Source organism: Pongo abelii, chromosome 12 (genome assembly GCF_028885655.2).
Source record: "Pongo abelii isolate AG06213 chromosome 12, NHGRI_mPonAbe1-v2.0_pri, whole genome shotgun sequence".
In the NCBI taxonomy this organism is placed as follows: Eukaryota; Metazoa; Chordata; class Mammalia; order Primates; family Hominidae; genus Pongo; species Pongo abelii.
In genome coordinates this window covers 103913976-103938288 of record NC_071997.2, presented here as the reverse complement: position 1 = coordinate 103938288, position 24313 = coordinate 103913976, and the positions used below count along the sequence as shown (strand labels likewise).

General features: G+C 42.0%; 2 protein-coding genes across 3 annotated transcripts in view; one reads left to right on the top strand and one right to left on the bottom strand.

The window, feature by feature from the left end:
* Positions 1 to 3659, top strand: part of SPDYA (speedy/RINGO cell cycle regulator family member A) — a 41024-nt gene extending 37365 nt beyond the window's left edge. The window contains exon 8 of one of the 2 annotated variants that reach the window (XM_009237421.3): positions 1174 to 3659. In XM_009237421.3, the coding sequence (XP_009235696.2) occupies positions 1174 to 1265 (92 nt within the window). In that variant the 3' untranslated portion in view covers positions 1266 to 3659. The remainder of the gene's footprint in view (positions 1 to 1173) is intronic. The other variant, XM_054547685.2, reaches the window with a different exon arrangement.
* TRMT61B (tRNA methyltransferase 61B) lies at positions 1145 to 21614 on the bottom strand. Its single transcript, XM_002812161.5, has 7 exons — positions 20808 to 21614; positions 16224 to 16326; positions 12327 to 12517; positions 3695 to 3786; positions 2387 to 2613; positions 1651 to 1728; positions 1145 to 1565 (listed from the first exon to the last, which is right to left on the bottom strand). Exons 1-7 carry the CDS (start codon positions 21576 to 21578, stop codon positions 1522 to 1524), a joined length of 1506 nt encoding a protein of 501 aa, XP_002812207.3. The 5' UTR covers positions 21579 to 21614; the 3' UTR covers positions 1145 to 1521.
* Between the last annotated feature and the right edge of the window lie 2699 nt (positions 21615 to 24313).

Sequence of the window (24313 nt, the reverse complement as noted above, 5' to 3'; positions counted from 1 at the left end):
CTTCTAGCCTAAGAGATAAATCTAGGAATGGTAGCATTTACCCTCCAAGGCATTACTATTTTACAGCCCATAAAACAGGCCGGGCATGGTGGCTCCACACCTATAATCCCAGCACTTTGGGAGGTCAAGGCAGAAGGATTGCTTGAGCTTAGGAGTTTGAGACCAGCCTGGGCAACATGACAAACCCCATCTCTACCAAAAAACCCACAAAAATTAGCTGGGCGTGGTGGCATGTGCCTGTAGTCCAACTACACGGGAAGCTGAGGTGGGAGGCTTGCTTGATCCTGGGAGATTGAGGCTGCAATGAGCCATGATCACGCCACTGCACTCCAGCCTGGGTGACAGAATGAAAATCTGTCTCAAAAACAAAAAAAACAAAAAAAACAGACACACAACTAAAAACCTATAAAACATCTATATTTAAACAGCGACCTAATCACTCTAAGTCACTGTTTATCTGTAAAATATGGATAACCTGAAAGATAAGTTGTCCATAGTAAGTGAAAAACATATATAAAGTTTTCAAAACAATGTATGGTATGTGGTAAATAATAAATAACTGGTGCCTATGAATAAGAAGTCCCATTTGTAATTAATTCATGTTTCCAAAATGTATTCTCCAAACATTTTTTTTTTTTGAGATGGAGTCTCGCCCTGTCACCCAGGCTGGAGTGCAGTGGCACAATCTCAGCTCACTGCAGCCTTCGCCTCCCAGGTTTAAGTGATTCTCCTGCCTCAGCTTCCCAAGTAGCTGGGATTACAGGTGCCGCCACCACAACCGGCTAATTTTTGTATTTTTAGTAGAGACAGGGTTTTGCCATGTTGGCCAGACTAGTCTCGAACTCCTGACCTCAGGTGATCTGCCTGCCTTGGCCTCCCAAAAGCGTGAGCCACTGTGCCCGGCCCCCAAACATTTAATTTGTGTAGTAACACTGACCAATTCTAATGTTCTTTCAACCTGGTTAAAAAGATTCTGAGGGGATAAAAGAGATTCAAGAGCTGTTACATCTTTTGTTACAATTTTTAAGGTGATTATATCATTCTTAAGTTTCCCCCCATTACTTACTATAACCCAGATTTCCTTATTTTTTAAGACATATACAAGTCATTATAAGATGTATTTAAAATGGACAGATACATAAAATTTATCTTAAAATGCATATTTTATTTCAGTAGTCAATGACCGTCAATCAAATAAAGGAAAGAAAACTAATTTCTTGAAGAAAGACAAATCTATGGAGTGGTTTACAGGAAGTGAAGAATGAGATGGCCCAACTAAACCAATCTGAATCGTTAACTACAAAATGTCAAACTAAATGCAAGACAAGTGTCAAAATGGGATGTTTAAGCAGTTTTGCCATGTTATACATCTTTTAGTTGTTATTTTCAAAATTATATGTATAAGTTATATAAGTCATAGTAATAGCTAAAAATGCCAATCTATGAAAGTAGTGATTTTCAATATAAAGTTCTATTTTGATATTTTTCCATCTTCAAGTCAGTTGCTGTCATCTGGAGTACTCAGTTAAGTTGTGGTTTGACCTTCCTCAACTTGACAAGAAAAGCTAATTTAAGAGAAGAAAAGCATAAAGTCAATATATTAATTAAAAGAAAAAACACCATTTAATATGTTCTGAAAACATTACTCACCTGTATGACCAGGTTGCCAGTGTACTGGTCTAGCAACATAGGGAAATGATCCATATGGAAAATCAGAATGTGATTCTTCTGTTGTAAAAAATATATGTACTATAAGCTACATAAAATATTTTCTATTTTTTTCACAAAACTGTTAAAATATGAGTTACTCTCTTTATTGTGTTTTCTTTTTATATTCCTTGCATATGTTTTAGAGCTACTCTGCCAGTTATTATACAGAAACGATTTGTCAATGATTATGTAATAAACATATGATTTTATAACCAAATGGATAAGCCCATATCATAAATCAACGGATACTTGAAAACTTGCTCATGGCCTAAATAATGTGTATATACGACAAAGACCTAAACTCAGTTCTTTCAAGAATTCCAGCAGCATCTTAGAAGTTGCTTTTTGGAATATTAGCTATTTGCCTATCCGGTCCCATTAATAATCAGTGATCTAAATATCAAACATCCTTAATATATTTAAATTATTTCACAAACCAAGCTCCTTGTGACAAGTAAAATATGAATATTACAAAAAGCTCAATTCTTCAAAGGTATCAGAGTTTTATGTAAAAGGCAGGAAAAGTCATTATTCTGTGCCTTATACATCTTAGCAGAATAAATATCACACTTTTCTGTAGAAAATTGCTGAGGAATATTTTTATAATCTATTTGTCAGTATACTCAGGAACTCATTCTCCATTCATTACTGCATGCATAATAAAACTGAAGCTCACCATGGTCATCCTCTTGAAACAGCTCACCTTTAACTCCAATTTTCTCTTGAGAATCTAGTTGTACATCTGTGTTGATTTTAGGTTCTACTTTTTGAGCTAAAATTCCATTTTTCTGTTTTGCAAGGCAAACCAACCAATCTCTGACAATGACCTCGCTTATCTTTTCACATGAAAGAGCAAGTTCACAGGTGCGAATTCCATCTAAAAGTTCAATAACCTGTGTGATGCTTTCAGAAAAGTGAAAAATTTACATTTCTACTAAAATAACATTATATTTATTTAAGTTTCCTATACCTCTTGCCCACATTTAAATACTATAGTTAAATTCAGGCAGGAGAGGGTTTAAATATGCAAGTTAGGAGGCATAAAAAGTACTTTCACAAAATTCTAAGTAAACAAACACAGAGACCATAATTTAACATTACTGTTCACATTATACTTTTAAAACGTTTTTTCCAGATTGTCAGAAGAAAATATGCATCTTATATTACTATTAATGTAAAAAATGATTTAAGCAGTAATATAGGGTTGGGCGTGGGTCATGCTTGTAATCCCAGCACTTTGGGAGGCTGAGGTGGGCAGATCACTTGAGATCAGGAGTTCCAGACCAGCCTGGCCAACATGGTGAAACTCTGTCTCTACTAAAATACAAAAATTAGCCGGGTGTGGTGGCACATACCTGTAATCCCAGCTACTCAGGAGGCTGAGGCAGGAGAATCACTTGAACCCGGGAGGCGGAGGTTGCAGTGAGCTGAGATCATGACACTGCACCCCAGCCTGGGTGACAAAGCGAGACTCTGTCTCAAAAAAAAAAAAAAAAAAAAAACGAAAAAAGTTTAAAAAAATAAATAAATAAATATACAGTAATATAAATGAACTTGGGACTTGTCATTTTAAAACAGTTGTATAAGATGCCATATACACTTTATTCAGTTACAAAATGAGTATTTTGGCTGGGCGTAGTGGCTCAAGCCTGTAATCCCAGCACTTTGGGAGACCAGGCAAACAGGTCACCTGAGGTCAGGAGTTCAAGACCAGCCTGGCCAACATGGTGAAACCCCTTCTCTACTAAAAATAGAAAAAATTAGTGGGCGCCTGTAATCCCAGCTACTTGGGAGGCTGAGGCAGGATAATTGCTTGAACAGGGGAGGTGGAGGTTGCAGTGAGCCAAGATCATACCACTGTACTCCAACCTGGGTGACAGAGTGAGACTCTGTCTCCAAAAAAAAAAAAAAAAATTTAGTTTGGTACTTAAGCAAAAGTGCACCTAAAAGTTACATTACAAAGAAAAACAGTTATATTACTCACTTTACTACATATACAGCGCATACACCACCATGCTTAAGATGTGGGTAAAAAACAGGCAAAGTAACATGAGGATTTAACATATCCAAAGCTACCTGTGTGGGGGGAAAAGAGAACTGGATCAGTCTGATTCCGTTTAAATAAAGCATAAGTTTTCTTATTGTGGTGAAATGACACACTTTTGGACAGCAATCAAAGTATTTCATTTTTTAGAAGGTAGTATTATTAACTATCATTTTACCACTCCCAAAAGGGTATGTTAATTATTATACAGTTGGGCAAGGTAGCTTCTGCCTGTAATCCCAACACTTTGGGAGGCTGAGGCAAGAGGATCCATTTGAGGCCGAGTTTGAGAACAGCCCAGGCAACATAGCGAGACTCTGACTCTACTGAAAAAAAAAAAAAAAAGTAGCTGGATGCAGTGGCACAAGCCCGTAGTACCAGCTATTCAGGAAGCTGAGGTGGGAGGGTCACTGGAGCCTAGGAGTTCGAGGCTGTAGTGACCTATGACTGTGCCATCATACTCCACCCTGGGCAAGAGCGAGATCCTGTCTCAGGGAAGAAAAAACAATTTGTCATAGTACTTGATGATACTGAAAAATCATAATGATATGTCTTGTACTTTGCATATTAATATGGAAATATTGATTTGGCTATGTATGTATATATGAATATAACCAAAGAAAGATTCCTGTATGCCTCTATTATCAATATTGCCAAGTGTAAAACACGCCATTACAACATGAAATATTTAAACATTTGAGACAATGTGAATTTCCTTTTTTTTTTTTTTTTTGAGACAGGGTCTCGCTCTGTTGACCAGGCTGGAGTACAGTGGCACGATGTCACCTCGCTGCAACTTCCACCTCCTGAACTCAAGCAACCCTCCCACCTCAGCCTCCCAAGCAGCTGAGACTACAGGCAGGCGCCGCCATTCTCAGCTAATTTTTTGTATATTATGTAGATACAGGTTTTGCCATGTTGCCCAGGCTGGTCTTGAACTCCTGGATTCAAGCTATCTGCCTGCCTCGGCCTCTCAAAATGCTGGGATTACAGATGTGAACCGCTGCACCTGGCTGACAATGTGAATTTCTATTGCCAAAACTTATAAATTTAAATGCTTTATTTCAGCTTTGGCAACAGAAATTCACATTGTTGGCCAGAGGCAGTGGCTCACGCCTATAATCCCAGCACTTTGGGAGACCGAGGTGGGTGGATCACCTGAGGTCAGGAGTTTGAGACCAGCCTGGCCAACATGGTGAAACCCTGTCTCTACTAAAAATACAAAAATTAGCCAGGTGTGGTAATGCACACCTGTAGTCCCAGCTACTGGGAAGGCTGAGGCAGGACAATTACTTGAACCCGGAAGGCCGAGGTTGCAGTGAGCCAAGATTAAACCACTGCACTCAAGCCTGGGTGACACTGTCTCAAAAAAAAAAAAAAAAAAGAATCATATCCCTTATTTCCTCTTTATTCTTGTTTCAATTGCAGTATACATGGCTATAGTCACAGAAGATGCCAATAAGTACAAAGATAAGTGAAAATTTTTCAAATAAAAAATTAATTAAAAACAAAAAATAAATCTGGTCAAAATAGAAAATAAAGTAAGATTTACTGTTGTATTAACTCCAGAAAGCTTAGAGATATGCTGGCATATCTATTTACTAAATGATAAAATATTAGATTGTTTATGTGTTTTTTAAAAACAGTACTAATCGGTCAAGGGACATCTTATTAATTTATTCACCAAATATTTATTAAGCACTCTCTACATGGCAAACATTTTTCTAAGTGGTAAGGATATAGTTGGAGCTTATAGTCTGTTTCATGGGATCTAACGAAGGGGTAGACATTAAACAAAAATAAAAAAATATATAAATAAATAGGACAGAGGGTGGTGAGTGACATGAAGAAAAACAGTTATAAAGCAGAATAGGAGTGGTAACTCACGCCTGTAATGCCAGCACTTTGGGAAGCCAAGGCAGGAGGATTGCTTGAGCCCAGGAGTTCCAGACCACCATGGGCAACACAGTGAGACCCCGCATTTATAAAAATAAAAAAAATGGCAGGGTGCGGTGGCTCATGCCTGTAATCCCAGCACTTTGGGAGGCCGAGGTGAGCGGATCAGCTGAGGTCATGAGTTCAAGACCAGCCTGGCCAACATGGCGAAACCCCGTTTCTACTAAAAATACAAAAATTAGCTGGGTATAGTGGCTCACACCTGTAATCCCAGATACTTAGGAGGCTGAGGCAGGAGAATAGCTTGAACCCGGAAGGCGGAGTTGCAGTGAGCAGAGATCAGGCCACTGCACTCCAGCCTGGGCGACAGAGTGAGACTCCGTCTGAAGAAAAAAAACTGCCAGGCGTGGTGGCGTGCTCCTGTGGTTCCAGCCACTTGGGAGGCTGAGGAGGGAGGATCACTTGGGCTTGAGAAATCAAGGCTGCAGTGAGCTGTGATTGTGTCACTGCACTCCAGCCTGGGTGACAGGATGAGACCCTATCTTAAAACAAACAAATAAAATAAGCAGAGAAAGAGGGAAAGAAAGTGACAGGTCAGGGAAAGGAGGTGTCATTTTATACATAGGCTGGTCAGTGAAGAGACCTGAAGAAAATAAAATTAAGTTTAACCCATGAAAATGTGGGGGAGAAGTGAGCTCCTGGTGGAGGGAACAGCAAATATTTAATACAAACACTCAGGTAGTAGGCTACTTGGGAAGTCTGTTGAGGCCACTGTCACTGCAGCGGAGATAAAAGGGGAAGTGGTAAGAGATGACATGGAAGGTGGTGGACACAGATTACATAGAATCATGCAGGCTTTAGCTTTATTCAATTGAGAAGCCACTGAAGAATTTTAAAGAATGACATGATCTGAACTTTTTAAAAAAAACTATTTTTGTGTGTGGTAAGATAAACATTTCCATTTTAAGTGTACAATTCACTGTCATTAAGTATACTCTGACTCACTTTAAAATCTACATGCAGAAAACACTGAGAATGCAAGGAAGGACGACAGTGGCTTGTAATAGCAAAGAGCAGTGAGTATGGTAAGAAGTATATATTTTGAAGACAAAGCCAATTAGAATTAGGATTGGCTGTAGGATGTGAGAAAAAGAAGACTGAATCCAAAGTTTTTAGCCTAAGCCACTGAAAGAATGGAGATGTCATTTACTAATGAGGAAAATGATGAAGATAATGCAAGGAGCAAGCTTGGGGCAAATAAGAATTCAGGTTTGGACATGTATTTAAGATGCCTATTAAATATCCAAGTCGAGGCCAGGCATGGTGGCTCACACCTGTAATCCAAGCAGTTTGGGAGGCCGAGGCGGGTGGATCACCTGAGGTGAGGAGTTTTGAGGCCAACCTGGCCAACATGGTGAAACCCTGTCTCTACTAAAGATACAAAAAGATTAGCTGGGCATGGTGGCGGGTGCCTGTAGTCCCAGCTACAAGGGAGGCTGAGACAGAAGAAATGCTTGAACCCGGGAGGCAGAGATTGCAGTGAGCCGAGATCACGCCATTGCATTCCAGCCGGGGCAACAGAGTGAGACTCCATCTCAAATAAATACATAAATAAATATCCAACTCAAGATTTCAATGACAATCAAGGGTCAACATGATGATATAAATGGGTTCTCAGACTGTGGTTTTACTATATTATTGACAAGGACCAAAGTCAGATAATCCAGAAAACTGCAAATCTTGAATGCTCAATTCTCAGTTAACAGCATTTATCCAGTTACTCAAACCAGAAACTTAAGAGTCATCATTTTCTTTTTTCAAAGCCTAATCAAGAAGCCATGATTTTCTTTACCTTGAATTCTCTTTCGAGACTCTGGGGTTTTGGTGCTTCTGTTTGAATTAAAGTCTCACAAATCTACCTCCAGTGTTTCTCAAATTAATCCCACCGACATTGACTTAGGTCAACACCTCACCGTATCTTGTTGAAATATTATAATACCTTTCTGCATAAACTCTCAGCCTCCATTCTTTCTCCAGAATTATTCTAAAACAGAAATCTAGGCAGTCTACTCTCCTACTTACAAGATAATGTCCATACTATCCAGCTTGATATATACACAACTTTCTTTATTATCTAGCCCCTCAAGACTGCATTTACAGCCTCATCTCCTCATACCAAGTTCTACAGCCATGGTGTTTTATACTTCTGAGTCTTTTTAGTAATTGCCTATATGTCTATTTCATTTTATCTTATTTAATTAAATTTTTTTTTTTTTTTTTTTGAGATAGAGTCTCGTCCTGTCGCCCAGTTTGGAGTACAATGGTGCGATCTTATCTCACTGCAACCTCCTCCTCCTGGTTTCCAGAGATTCTCTTGCCTCAGCCTCCCGAGTAGCTGGGATTACAGGCATGCACCACCACACCCAGCTAATTTTTTTTAATCTTTAGCAGAGACAGGGTTTCACCATGTTGGCCAGGCTGGTCTCGAACTCCTGACCTCATGATCCGCCTGCCTCGGCCTCCCAAAGTACTGGGATTACAGGCGTGAACCACTGCGCCTGGCCAATTTAATTTAATTTTTGAGACAGAGTCTTGCTCTGTCACCTAGGCTAAAGTGCAGTGGCGCAATCTCAGCTCACTGCAGCCTCTGCCTCCTGGGTTCCAGCGATCCTCCTACCTCAGCCTCCCAAGTAGCTGGGATTACTGGCTTGCACCACCACACCCAGCTAATTTTTATACTTTTAGTAGAGACAGGGTTTCACCATGTTAGCCAGGCTGGTCTCAAACTCCTGACCTCAAGTGATCCACCCGTCTCAGCCTCCCAAAGTGCTGGGATTACAGCCATGAGCCATCATGCCTGGCCAACAGCTATTTTTTTTTTTAATTTTTTAATATTTCTTATTCTTTTTTTGTTTTCGAAAGTTCTTTTGTTTGTATAATTTTTGTCTTAGCACAGCACATGGCACATGGCAGGTTCTTAATAAATGCTTGTTGACTCCAGAAGCAAAGTGGTTCAGAAATTCAGAGGAAGGTAATAATCCTCTGGCTAGATGATGAAAGGATATTTCACACAGGAGATGACCTTTCAGCTTTGAAGGAAGAATAGAGTTTAAACAGGCAGAGAAAAGAGGAAAGGAAGAAAATCAAAATGATGAAAATCATAAGTAACATTTATTCAGTGCTTACTATGTACCAGGTACGTTACATGAATTCTCTTATTTAATCCTCAACAACTCTATGAAATAGGTACTATTATCATTCCTGTTTAATACATGAGGTAACTGAGGCATGGAAAGATTAAGTGACTTACTCAAGGTTACACTGGCAATTATGGAGCCTGGCGGTGGACCAATCTGAATGGACTCCAAACTTATTTCCCTCTATTCCTTTCCCTTCCTTTTCTCTCCTCAGAAACAGTCATTGTCCTGAAGTTGGTAACATTCTCAAATTTTATACTTCTACAACATATGTATATAGCTACAAACAATACATGTTGTGTAGTTTTAAATTTTACATGTAGGTGGTCATTTCACATATTCTCTTATAATGCTTTTTCCACCAAACACCAAGTCTTTCAGATTTCTTGATGTAGCTAGAGTACATTTATTGTTAGTATTCCATTGTGTCCATTCTCTTTTGATGGTTAAGCTGTTTCCAAAATTTGTTTCTTTTTTTTTTTTTTTTTTTTTTGAGAGTCTCGCACTCTCGCCCAGGCTGGAGTGCAGTGGCGCCATCTCAGCTCACTGCAAGCTCCGCCTCCCGGGTTCACACCATTCTCCTGCCTCAGCCTCCCCAGTAGATGAGACTACAGGCACCCGCCCCACGCCCGGCTAATACTTTGTATTTTTAGTAGAGATGGGGTTTCACCATGTTAGCCAGGATGGTCTCGATCTCCTGGCCTTGTGATCCGCCCGCCTCGGCCTCCCAAAGTGCTGGGATTACAGGCGTGAGCCACTGTGCCCGGCTGTTTAATTCTTTCATTAGTCATGCTCTCTCTTTTTTCTGTTTTTTTAATGGTTTAACACCTTTTTTATTCATTTAGCATCATTTTGGTTGGCATGTATGGAGTCAGGTTACATAAAGGACTAGAGAAACGAAGGTTCAGATCAGATTCTGGACACCAGAAGTCTTTGAATGAAAAGTTCCGGACCAGGTGCCGTGGCTCACGCCTGTAATCCCAGCACTTTGGGAGGCCTAAGCGGGTGGATTGCTTGAGCCCTGGAGTTCGAGACCAGCCTGGGCAACATGATGAAACTCCATCTCTACTAAAAACACAAAAACTAGCCAGCCGTGGTGGCGGGCTACTCAGGAGGCTGAGGCACGAGAATCGCTTGAACCCGGGAGGTGGAGGTTGCAGTGAGCCAAGATCATACCACTGTACTCCAGTACTCCAGCCTGGGCGAAAGAGCAAGACTCTGTCTCAAAAAAAAAAAAGATCCGGATTGTTTTTTTCAGCAGGAGAATGACAGTAGCAGAAATACACATATATACACATACATATTTGTTTATTTCTTTTTTGTTTCTTTGAGATAGAGTCTTGCTCTGTCTCCCAGGCTGGAGTGCAGTGGTGCAAATCTTGGCTCACTGGAACCTCCACCTCCCAGGTTCAAGCGATCCTCCTGACTCGGCCTCCCAAGTAGCTGGGATTGTAGGCGCCCACCACCATGCCTGGCTAATTTTTGTATTTTTCTTTCTTTCTTTCTTTCTTTCTTTTTGAGATGGAGTCTCGCTCTGTCATCCAGGCTGGAGTGCTGTGGCGCAATCTCAGCTCACTGCAAGCTCCGTCTCCCGGGTTCACGCCATTCTCCTGCCTCAGCCTCCCGAGTAGCTGGGACCACAGGCGCCCGCCACCACGCCCGGCTAATTTTTTGTATTTTTAGTAGAGACGGGGTTTCACCGTGTTAGCCAGGATGGTCTTGATCTCCTGACCTCAGGAGATCCGCCTGCCTCGGCCTCCCAAAGTGCGGGGATTACAGGCGTGAGCCACTGTGCCCAGCCAGAAATTTATGTTTAACATATGCCTTTTGATCTTCGATCAAACACCAACCCTCAAGCAGTACTCTCACCAATGTACAATTTTTAGAAACGTTCTTAAGAAAAGGAAATTATTCATGATCTAACGTCTACTTAATAGTTCTGTATTATAATTATTTATGAACACCAACTATAATTCTTTGGCCCTAACGGTATATAATTCTCCCCCAGCAGCTGACATCCCCCCTCCTTCTCTATTCCCTCATATTGAGTAATCATCTGGCACTATTATTCAAGAGAGATTCAGCTGAATAAATCTAAAAAAGAGTGTTCTTTTTAGATCAGGAATGGTTCAGCAGGTTTCTACAAAGCTTCAATGATACCATTAAAATCCTTTGTTGTGTTTCATGCTCATCAAGCAAAATTCTGATGACCAATTTAATCTCCCAGGTATCTTTGACATTCCTATGGATGACCTAAACAGAGCCCTTTCCCCCTTACTGAGCTGTAACATGCAAGCCATAGATGAGAAAAAAGAACTGAGGTCTTTCTGTATAGGAAACTGTGCCACTAAAACTACAGGCTTTAGTTATATCAGAGCTACAAGTCAGTGCTGATAAAAATCATTTTCATGGCCGGGCATAGTGGCTCATGCCTGTAATCCCAGCACTTTGGGAGACTGAGGTGGGCAGATCATCTAAAGTTAGGAGTTCGAGACCAGCCTGGCCAACATGGTGAAACCCCATCTCTACTAAAAATACAAAAATTAGCTAGGCATGGTGGCATGCACCTGTAATCCCAGGTACTTGGGAGGCTGAGGTTGCAGTGAGCTGAGACTGTGCCACTGCACTCCACCCTAAGCAATAGAATGAGACTGTGTCTCCAAAAAAAAAAAGATTTTCTCTCCTCTTTGAACTTTGCTTCATTTCTCACCAAAATAGTCCATCCTTCCAGCAGCCAATTAAGGAAAGGAAGGAAGACTCCTAACCAAGGCCTCAGTCCATAGTGTGAAGCTATGAACTGTGAAGTGGCATCACCAAGGAATTCTGAAACTCTTCAGCCAGCAAATACTTCCATGTCTCAGATCTCCACCATGTTTGATCACAGCTTAATGTATCCTCTCTTATCATCTATCTTTTTACTTTCATCTTCTCTGCTTCTTTTCCCTAAGTCAACCTCCCAGTGTTTCTCTTCCTCACAATGTCTCTGTTCCACTTTCTGGAGCTTTGTTCATGATAAACACCTCTGTCCTTGACATCTTCAATGAACACACTCCTCTTGATATCCTGACTTTAACTGTCTAAAGATGCCTTCTGCCTATTCCCTGTCAAATGGAAGCTACTTAATCCCCCAAATCTCACAGTTCAGGTTAGGTGCTGGGTTCAATATGCTTCCAATGCTGCTTCCAAAGTACGATTTATCCTGGAAATGCTGAGGTTCATGATGCTCAACTTGTCTTTGGTCCTAGCTTTCAGTCATTATCCCACATTCAATGACAACTTCAGCACCCAACTTGGTAACTCAGTATGTCTCTCTGTCCCAAATCCCACCATGAGATTAAAAGGCATGAAACGAAAATATTCTTTCAATCCCTATAGACATGAAGCAAATGAAGGAAGACCCTTGCCCATACAAAAGAAGCCTGACCCCTATCTTCTTTGTAGTCAAAGTAATAACACAGGACCCACGTTAGAAAACTTACTGCGTCAAATGTTAAAGATTTTATGTCTTCGGTTGCTCCTGAAATGTCCTTATGAATAAAATCCACATTGTCTGGCCACTCTTCTACATGACTTAATTTCCATGAATCACGCCAGTGTTTGTAATTCTTCTTAGCCAGATCATGGTGGTCTTTTCGTACCTCAAAACTTATGACTCGTCCTTGTGATCCAACTTAAGTAAAAAATAATTTGATATTTCATAATATTAATCAGTTTATTAAAAAGTGTCAAAAATGTATTTTGCAAAGGTACTACATGTATGTGAAAAAAATAATTCAAATAGTTAATGTTTCAAGTCTTCCTCCCATCCCTGATCTCCAATTAATCTCCCTCCCTCTTCAGAGGCAACCACATTACCAGCTATTTAACTTTCCCATGATAGTCACTGCCTATACAAGCATGCCAAGTATCTGTGTTTTTAATACACTGTGGTGTATTATACACACTGTCCTGTACCTTCCTTCTTACTTACCAATGTCATTTCAGTGATTCTAGATGTACTGCATTCTGTTTTAAAAAACTGCATTCTTTTTAACAGGCATTATATTCAGTGTATGGCTACGATGAACATCTAGCCTGTTTCTAGTCATATGCTAATATAAACAATACTGCAATGAAAATTCTTATACCTAAGTCTTTGTATCAAGCCAGTGTATCTGTACAGGATAAAGTCTTAAAAATGGAATTGCTGGCTCAAGGGGTATGTGAATTTATTCACATAATATTACATTGTCCTCCACGTAAGTGGTGTCAACTTATATGCCAACCAGCAATGTATTAGAATATCTATATCTCAGGCCGGGCACAGTGACTCCCGCCTGTAATCCCAGCACTGTGGGAGGCCAAGGCAGGCGGATCATGAGGTCAGGTGATCAAGACCATCCTGGCTAACACGGTGAAACCCCATCTCTACTAAAAAAAAATACAAAAAATTAGCTGGGCGTGGTGGCACATGCCTGTAGTCCCAGCTACTCAGGAGACTGAGGCAGGAGAATGGCGTGAACCCAGGAGGCAGAGCTTGCAGTGAGCCAAGATGCACCACTGCACTCCAGCCTGGGTGACAGTGCAAGACTCTGTCTCAAAAAAAAAAAAAAAGAATACCTATATCTCCATACTCTCCCTAAGTTACTGAACTTTTTATCTGTGTCAATCTAAAAAGTGAATAAAGCTTATCATTTTTAATGTAGATTTTTGAGGTTTTTTTTTTTTTTTTTTTTTTGAGACAGGATCTCACTCTGTCACACAGGTTGGAGTGCAGTGGTGCAATCACAGCTCACTGCAACCCCCACCTCCCAGGCTCAGGTGATCTTCCCACCTCAGCCTCCTGAACAGCTGGGACGACAGGTGTGTGCCATCACACTCAGCTAATTTTTTGTATTTTTGGTAGAGACAGGGTTTCGCCATGTTGCTCGGGCTGATCTCAAACTCATGAGCTTAAGCAATCTGCCTGCCTCGGCCTCCCAAAGTGCTGGGATTACAGACGTGAGCCACCATGCTCAGCCTTTTAATGTAATTTTAACTTGCATTTCTTTTATTATGGATGAGGTTGAGTCTTTCATATATTTAAAAGGTATTTGTGGCCAGATACAGTGGCTCGCCACGGTAACCCCAGCACTTTGGGAGGGCAAGGCAGGCAGATCACTCGAGGTCAGGAGTTCGAGACCAGCCTGGCCAACATGGTGAAACCCTGTCTCTACCAAAAAATACAAAAAAAAAAAAAATGTATTTGTATTTGTGTGTGTGTGTGTGTGTGTGTGCGCGAAGAACTTTTAAACTAATTAGCATAGTAATACTGCAATTCCAGAGAGGAGTACTACATTTTAATTTAAGGCAATTAACTTTCCACCCACCTCTATCTGAAGTGATTTGATACCATTTGGAGATTATCCCAGATCAATCAGTTTACAGTTTACTAGTGAAGTTTAAATTCCAAGGTATCTTTTGAAATGTAACTCCAGCTGCAAGTTATCAGGTTCTCAGGAGATAAAAATTAATGTTAATAGTAACATAAGCTGGGCGTGGTGCCCCATGCCTGTAATCCCAACACTTTGGGAGGCTTAGGCAAGATTGCTTGAGGCCAGGAGTTCAAGACCAACCTGGGCAACAGTGAGACCCAGTCTCTACAAATAACTTTAAAAATTAGCCAGCTTTGGTGGTATGTGCCTATTGTCCCAGCTACTTGGGAGGCTGGGACAGCAGGATCACTTGAGTTCCGAGGGTCAAGGCTCTAGTGAGCCACGATCATACCACTGCATTCCAAACTGGGGAACAGAGTGAGACCCCGCCTCAAAAAAAAAAAAAAAAAAAAAGTAACATAAACAACTGGAAAAGAAAATATGGAGAAAAATATCCATCACATAGGTAAATAGCAATAATTTCTTCCACATTTATAGTTTAGGATTATTCAAGCCATGACATTCTTCTGATACTATATATTTTAGAAATATAGGCACTTATCTGTTCTCACCAATTTTTATAAATCCACTTTGTCAAATGAAACCGTGCAGTTTGGAATTTGTCATAGATTATGAGAAAATGACTGCCTTTAACTATGTACAGAAAAGTCAGACAAAAGATTGAGGAGCCCAGAATGAATTTACTGGCTTAGTATAATCTAGATAATATTCATATGTGAAGACATTAGGTCAAAGAACAAAAGGTGCGAGTTTAATTTCAGCATATTTCTATCTGTAATCTTTATCTTTATAAAATCTACTCAACGAAAGTACTGTGACTATTCAGCAGTCTAGTATTATGTAGGGAAGAGAACACTGCACAGACAGACCACCCAAAGCAACCCTGACACTCAGAGAAATTAGGTAGGCAAAGGGGTACTAATCAACTAGCATAAAAGTAACCAGAAATTAAGTGGTAGGAACATGAAAAAATATATATGTTTAATATACACCTCTTGATTTTTCATCAGACATCCACCTTCAAGCAGTACTTTTACCAACTGACAATTTTTAGAGACTTTCTGGAAAAAAAAAGATAATTCTTCATGATCTAGCTTTTTGCTTAATAGCTCTGTACTATGATTAATTTCTTTATGAACACCTACTATAATTCTTTGGCCCTAATGATATATAACTCTCCCCCCAACAGCTGACAACCTCCTTCCATATTCCCTCAGGCTAAGTATTCATCTGGTACTAGTATTCAACAATAACATGACAAGTAAACAAGGAGGTTCCGAGCAGCACTATTTGTAATATCCAACTCAAATGTCTATCAACAGTAAAATGAGTAAATTGTGATTTAAATACAGAGTATATACAGCAACTAAAATGAAAGAACTACTGCTGTATGCAATGAGTGAATCTCACAAACATAATGATGAATGAGAGTAGCCAGATACAAAGGAGCACATACTGTATGATTCCATTTTATATAAGTTCGAAGGAGGCAAAACTAATCAGTGGTGATAAAAGTCACAATAGTGGTTTCCTTTGGTGATGATAAGGACTGGGAGGGGACATGAGGAGGCATCTGTGGGGCAGGGACACTCCCTACCTTGATCTCGGTAATAAGTACATGAGTGGTCACTATACAAAGATTCATTGAGATATACACTTATGATCTGCACACTTTTCTGTAGCCATATTATAATCCAATAAAAAGTATGCTTAAGAAAAAAGAAGCAGCATTAGAGAGCACGGAGAAAGTAAGACAAAGCAAAGAAAATTGAGGGAGGATTAGAAAGAGACTGACTGGAATAAATGTACAAAATGGAAAGAAATAGTTGCTTACATTCAGATTCTAGGAGAATGCTACCTCAATGTTAGGTATTTTCCCAAATATCTTTATAACTTTCTGTTATTATGAACAAATTGAATGTTTTCTTTGTTACTGAGATCCAGCTCAGTCCAATCTCTTACCTGCTTTGGATAAAAATAAGCTCATTCCACCAGAGCCTGAGCCAGCTTCCAAAACAGTATCACCTGGGTTGATATCCATCATTGAGAGAATCATATTAATATCCTATGATTGAAAACAGTATGGGTGACTCAGCGACCAATAAATATGTACTAAGCACCTAGTCTTATCTTACATTGTTGGGTGTGGAGAAGAAGGGAGTGAAAAAACGAATCAGACTCTGGACCTACCTACAGTTTATATTTCACTTGATGAAATAAAAGAGATCCAAGAATCAATTAACAAATAAGGCAACACTTCAGAATAATACCAAAATTACAGACAATAAGTTCATAGAGCAGCAGGATGGCCTAGTTTAAAGACAAAGAATAGACAATTTATGGGAACAATCACAAGGTAAAAACAGCTTTAAACAAAGCAGAGGTAGAATAAATCCAGTTTGTTATCTCAGGAGAGATGGGCAGAGAATTAAATGCCAGTATGAGGCATTAGAACTCAGCCTGATAAGCAACTAGGGTGTGTCACTGAGGTGATATAAATGCATTTTATGAGGATTAATCTGGCAGAAGAATACAGGATCTACTGGAGAAAAATCAAGAGGCAGGAAGACTAGTTAGGAATTTACTATATAATCTCTGCATAAAATGATGAATTTCTTTTTTTTTTTTTTTTTGGGAGACGAAGTCTCGCTCTTGTCCCCCAGGCTGGAGTGTGATGGCACGATCTTGGCTCACCGCAACCTCTGCCTCCCGGGTTCAAGCGATTCTCCTGCCTCAGCCTCCCGAATAGCTGGGATTACAGGTGCCTGCCACCACGCCCGGCTAATTTTTGTATTTTTAGTAGAGATCGGGTTTCACCATGTTGGCCAGGCTGGTCTTGAACTCCTGACCTCAGGTGATCCGCTCGCCTCGGCCTCCCAAAGTGCTGGGATTACGGTGTGAGCCAGTGTGCCCAGCCCAAAATGAGGAACTTCTTATTTATTTTTTTGGGGACAGAGTCTCGCTCTGTCACCCAGGCTGGAGTGCAGTGGTACAATCTTGGCTCACTGCAAGCTCCACCTCCTGGGTTCAAGCGATTCTCCTGCCTCAGCCTCCCAAGTAGCTGGGATTACAGGTACCCGCCACCACGCCCAGCTAATTTTTTGTATTTTTAGTAGAGATGGGGTTTCACCATGTTGGCCAGGCTGGTCTCAAACTCATGATTTCAGGTGATCTGCCCACCTCGGCCTCCCAAAGTGCTGGGATTACAGGTGTGAGCCAACGTGCCTGGCCAAATGATGAACTTCTAATTTAGAATTAAGATACTATATAACAGCGGTCTCCAACCTTTTGGGCATCAGGGACCCGCTTCATGGAAGACAAATTTTTCCACAGATTGGGGAGAGGGGGATGGTTTTTGGGATGAAATTGTTCCACCTCAGATCATCAGGCATTAGTTAGTTTCTTATAAGGAGCATGCAACCTAGATCCGGCGCATGCACAGTTCACAAGAGTTTGCACTCCTATGAGAATCTAATGCCATGGCTGATCTGACAAGAGATGGAGCTCAGGCAGTAATGCTCACTACCCACTGCTAACCTGCTGTGTGGCCCGGTTCCCTGTTACAGGCCACACATTGGTGCCAGTCCTCAGCCTGGGGGTAGGGGAGCTCTGCTATATAAGAAAAAAAAGAGACTATGCTATTACTAGATTGGAGGACCCACTTGCCAAACATATAATTGGAATTGTTTTTGTTAACACCAATATTCTGGATGACATTAATAAAAACTTTTTTTTTTTTAATTTAGTAAACAAATTTTCTTGGTGACAGGGTCTCTGTCGCTCAGACTGGAGTGTAGTAGTGCAACAGTAGCTCACTGCAGCCTCGAACTTCTGGGCTCAAGCAACCCTCCCATCTCGGCCTCCAAAGTAGCTGGGACCACAGGCATGTACCACCATGCCCAACTAATTTTTTTTTTTTTTTTTATAAAGATGGGGTCCTGCTATGTTGGCCAGGTTAGTCTTGAACTCCTAGCGTAAAGCAATCCTCCTGCCTTGGCCTCACAAAGCAGTGAGATTACAGGTGTGAGTGACGGCACCTGCCCCCTCACTTTTTTTTTGAGATAGGGTCTTACACTGTTGCCCAGGCTGGAGTGCAGTGGCAAGATCATGGCTCACTGCAGCCTCAAACTCCTGGGCTCAAACAATCCTCCCATCTCAGCCTCCTGCGTAGCTGGGACCACAAGTGTGTGCCACCATACCTGGCTAATTTTTTATTTTTTGTAGAGACAAGGTCTCCCTATGCTGCCCCGGCTGGTCTCAAACTTCTGGGCTCAAATGATCCTCCTGCCTCAGCCTCCCAAAATATTGAGATTACAAGTGTGAGCCACTGCACTCAGCCTCTGGTCATATTTTTAATACTAAGATGGAATTATGTAATTCTAACAGGGAGATCAGTTTTTAAACATCAGTGGAGGTATTCCTTCAAGCATTTCAAAGTTGTAGAAGTTGAAGTTAAACTATCTCCAGACACTACTTGGAAGCTATAAAGAGAAGTCAACACCTAACAAATTTAGTACTTAAATTCCTCCTCAGAGTGGAACAATGTGACTTCTATCTGTAACAAATGGAAAGGCAGAAAGTACACTAAATATGCATATTTATAACTTCATGAAATGTAACTAATCTCTCTTGATTTTGTCTAATGGGGAGAAAGCAGACATGGGGAAGCAAGATAAAATTACAAAAGTCTTTTAGTTTTCTTCAAGAGCTTATGATACCATGGCCAGGAGCAGTCGTTCTCACCTGTAATCCCAGCACCCTCAAGGGAGGATCCCTTGAGCCTAGAGAAGTTTGAGACCAGTCTGGGCAAGTTAGGGTGACCCCAACTCTACAAAAAAAATTTTTGATTAGCTAGGCATAGTGGCATGCACCTGTGGTCCCAGCTACTCAGGAGGTTGAGGTGTGAGGATTGTTGGAGCCTGGGAGGTTCAGACTACAGTAAGAGGTGATTGAGCCACTGCACTCTAGCCTGGGTGACATAGCAAGACCCTGTCTTTAAAAAAAAAAAGCTTATTATACCTCAGTAGCCTAAGTTTCTGAGGAAAGTTTTCTTAGTCCCTGGGTAGACCGTTTAAAATACAGACTGGATTCCTACTCAGAACCTTCTAATGGTCCTTCACTACAAATGGAATAAAATACTCAAACCACACCTCATACGGGGTCCCTCATCGGACCCACTGCGGCCACAACAGAAACTCTGCAGTATTCCTCCCTTTGCAAGAACAATTCTCTTCCTAGATCTGTTTACAAGGGAAGCTCTTCCTTATTTAGGTTTCCTATCAAGTGTACCTCCTTGGAGACCATCTCTACTCACCTGACATAAAGTATGCTCGTACCCCAGGTCACCCAAAACAATGTCACTGTTAATATATTTGTCTTCATGACACTTAATACTACTGGAAATGACCTTATTCTTTCATTTACTTGTTTGTTCTTTGTCACCCCTTCTAGAATGTAAGGTCTATGTTGAGGGTGAGGACTGCAGTTCAACACTACACTTCCCTAAACAGTGCCTTGAGTATGGAAGGCAGTCAATTTGCTGAATAAATAACGAATGAATCCTGATCTGGAGAAAGGAAGAGGAGTTGTGTTACACAGGAACATTCTACTCAAGGACTGTGACTGTGACTAAGGATTGAAATAATCTCCTAGCAATAGATGATTAGCATAAGCTTCAAACTAGGGCTGGGCGCGGTGGCTCCCGCCTGTAATCCCAGCACTGGGAGGCCGAGGTGGGCGGATCACTTGAGGCCAGGAGTTGAAGACCAGCCTGGGCAACAAGGCGAAACCCCGTCTCTACAAAAATTAGCCCGGGGTGGTGGTGCACGCCTGTAGTCCCAGGTACTCAGGAGGCTGTGGTGGGAGAATCGCTTGAACCCGGGAGGCAGAGGTTGCAGTGAGCCAAGATCGCAACACTGCACTCCAGCCTAGATGACAGAGTGAGAACCTGTCTCAAAAAAAGAAAAAAAAAGACTGAAACTAGGCTTTCGGCAGTTAACTTTTTAATAAAGAATAGTCATTTTATGTTTGGTGTTGAATGTTAGCTATTTTAATATAAAACTCTATTTCTTCCCTAAAAGGGGAAAAGCACCGTAATGTAGCTATTGTTGATTAATATACTCTTGTAACATGATTATTAAATATTATTAAAATATCATCATAGTAGTACTAAAAAATTGTTTCCTAAGAGTTCAACATTCTCTTGAGTCCTGAAGTTGTAAACTTAAGAGTAATGGGGAACAAAATTAGTACTTATTATGTACGTAGTGAGTTCACATCACCTTAACAGAAAGTTGAGCTATTATCCACATTTTACAAATAAGGGAATCGAGACTTCCAAGTTAAAATTAAAATCTAGCCGTTTCCTAATGCTAATTTTCATCATGATATGTAAAAGTTACAGCCATTGGTTTATTTTAAAAGCCTGAGTACAATAAAAAATCCAAACGTTCTGAGATGTGCTTTGAGTACATTAATTAGGACTGAGTACTGCATCTGTCTTTGCCCCTCCTGGAACCAATACACACCTTATCTCCATCGCATTACCTTTGGGAATGTTATGGCAGTCCCTCTTTTCATCAATACTACATAGTCTTCCAAGGCTGGCCTCCTCAGCATGTACTGCTTACCGAAGGAACTCCTCAGTATCTGGCCGGGGAACTTCCCCACGATCTTGCCGAACGGGACTGCCCCCCAGTTACTATTTAAGAATCCGAAGTCGTTCAACCTAAATAATTTCTTAAATTTTGTTTCTCCCTCCCCAGTCTCAGCTAAAATCAGTTCCCCAGCCTGAAAGGGTCTCTCTCTGGAAGTTAAACAAGGGGAGACGTGACGCTCTTCGACCTCGGTAGCGGACTGGGCCTGCCTGAGCATCGAAAGATCCTCGGATCCCTGGTGTGTGGGACCGCACCGGCCCTGATCTCCGCTCGAGTCCTCGCGCTCTCGAGGGGATGACTCTTCCCGCAGCGTCGGCAGTCTGAGGTTTTCCAGTGACGAAAGACATCCAGTCCCAATGTCCGAGATGCTCAGAGGGAGAGACTGGCAAGACTCTGTTCCTGGGGCTTTCCTTTGTGCCGCCTCGTGCTCTCTTTCTCCATCTCGCAGGTCTCTAGGCGAGGACCTGCAACACAGTGACCGAGCTCCCTCGAAGGGCTCCTGCCCCAGGCCGCGCAGGAATGAATTGGTTCCGAGCCCCTGCCGCAGGCACAGCAAGACAGGACCGCGGCACCATGCCATTAGCAAGGTGTTTCGCGAAGGCGCCGTCGCAGCTGAGTGACGCAAGCCTAGCTCGACCCCTTCTTTCCCCGTCGCGCGCATGGCGCAGCAGCCCGATGGCTCTGCAGCTGCGTGGGGCTCTACAGCTCCGCGACTGCGCCTGCGTCGGGGAGGGGGCGGTGCGCTAGGTCAAGCTGGGGCGCGGGAGCAACGGAGTCCTGGTTGAGTGACCAAGGAATATGTCCTCGCGCGCGGCCGCCGGTTTTCCTTTTCGGAATGTGGGTAAAGAATTTACCGCTAACAGACGTCCTCCAGGTTCGCTCGTGGACAGCAAGATTGAGAGACAAAACTTAACAAAGCGCTGTGCAAACTGAAATCCCAGGCTTAGCTCGCTAGTGTCTTGAACACGGAAGTCACCTAATCACCCCCAAGATGTAGGAGTACAGCTAACCCCCAGATGCATTTGACAGACGGCGTGGGACGCGCCACTTGCTGATTGGCTCTCCTTTCCCAGTTGACCGCGACATCCCCCAGCCCCAAGTTCCTTTTGATGGGGCTGTGACCACCTGCCGGTCTCCTCACCCACCCCTGACGCCCGGAGAGTCCGAGGTTGATTCGAGTACTCACTATGTGCTTATGTAACACGTTTTCATTATTAAAATATAACTAGTTTACCCTCCCAAAACGAAATAGAAGTGTCTTAAAATGGAAACAGGTATCTTTGGAGGCCAGAGTTATTTAACGTTAAATATCACTAGCCTCCCAGCATTTTGGGAAGCCGAGGCGAGCGGCTCATTTGAGGTCAGGAGTTCGGGACCAGCCTGGCCACTGTGGTGAAACCCCGTCTCTACTAAAAATACAAAAATTAGCTGGGCGTGGAGGCACGCACCTGTAATCCCAGCTACTCGGGAGGCTGAGGCAGGAGAAGCTCTTGAACCCGGGAGGCAGAGGTTGCAGCGAGCTGACATCTCGGCACTGCACTCCAGCCTGGGCGACTGAGCAAAACTCCTCTCGGGGGAAAAATATTAGTCGGGCGCGATGGTGCACGCCTGTAATACCAGCTACAAGGGAGGCTGAGGCATGAGAATAGCTTGAACCCGGGAGGCGGAGGTTGCAGTGGGCCAAGATCGAGCTACTACTGCACTACAGCCTGCGCGACACAGCAAAACTCTGTCTCAAAAAAAAAAAAGAAAAGAAAAGAAAAGGAAAATCACCAGCCTATTTGTTGGACATTAGTTGACTGGGCAAAAGTTTATTGAGAGTCTGGCAATACAATACGAGGCACGTTAGACACTCATTTAAGTTTACAACAATTCTGTGTTAGAAACAAATCCATTTTATGAGTAAAAGAACTGGCCCAGGGAGATTAAATAATTTGGGGAAACCAGGAGTGGTGGCTCACACCTGTAACCCCAACACTTTGGGAGACCCAGGCCGGAGGATTGCTTGAGCCCAGGAGTTCAAGACCCACCTGTGCTACATAATAATAATAAGTTGGTCAAGATGCATAGCTGACAAGTGGCACGGCAGAGTTTCCTATTTGGTCAGTCTGGTTCAGCAGCCCATGCTCTTTGTACTGTAACACCGTTTGGAAAGACTGGTCAACAGTACAGTTGAACTTAAAGTCCAAGTATATTCAAAGGGCTGTGAAGTCAATGTGAATTCTGTTTAAATTTGATGAAATAAATCTTGCTATTCTTTTTTTTTGTTTTGAGACGGAGTCTTGCTCTTGTTGCCCAGGCTGAAGTGCAATGACACGATCTTGGCTCACTGCAACCTCTGCCTCCTGGGTTCAAGTGATTCTCCTGCCTCAGCCTCCCGAGTAGCTGGGGTTACAGGCATCTGCCACCATGCCAGGCTAATTTTTGTAATTTTAGTACAGACGTGGTTTCACCATGTTGGCCAGGCTGGTCTCGAACTCCTGACCTCATGATCCACCCACCTCGGCCTCCCAAAGTGCTGGGATTACAGGCATGAGGCACCGCGCCTGGCTGTTATTACTTTCTAAGACATAAATTAATACTTTCTAATCAGCACTTTCTAGGACATCAGCCACCATGAACTCCATCAACAGGATTTCTCCCTTCTTTTTTTCCTTTTTTTTTCTTTTTGAGACAGAGTCTCACTCTCGCCCAGGATGCAGTGCAGTTGCATGATCTTGGCTCACTGCAATGTCTGTCTCCCAGGTTCAAGCAATTCTCCTGCCTTAGCCTCCCAGATAGCTGGGATTACAGGCGTGCACCACCATACCCAGCTAATTTTTGTATTTTTAGTAGAGACGGGGTTTCACCATGTTGGCCAGGCTGGTCTCGAACTCTTGACCTCAGGTGATCCACCCACCTCAGCCTCCCAAAGAGCTGGAATTACAGCCACGAGCCACTGCACCCAGCCAAATTTCTCCCTTCTAATTCTAAAAATGAATAAAGAAACTGCTCTCTCCACACCCCAACTGCATGTCTCACGTTGTGTAGTTTGCTTTTTAGGAAAAGTTCTTATGACCAATAGATTCCTGGAATCGTAGGCTTTTCTCACTACTTTTTCTTGTGATAGGCTTTTAAGACAAAAACTCATTTTTGGTTATAAAATTCTTGAAATTAAGGAGATTATCATTGCCAAACATGGGTCTGAGCCGGAACCTCCTGAACTCTAAGCCCTATGGTCGTTTTAAAAGTTATCATACCTACTTTATTATTTCTTGAGTATTATCAAATGCTACTTGGCTGTTATTTCAGAACGAGCAGGAATTGGAAAAAAAGAAAATACACTAACAAAATATGGGAAGTAAATTTACATATCTTTGATTTTTAAAACAAATTGTAAATGGAAAATGGCATCAC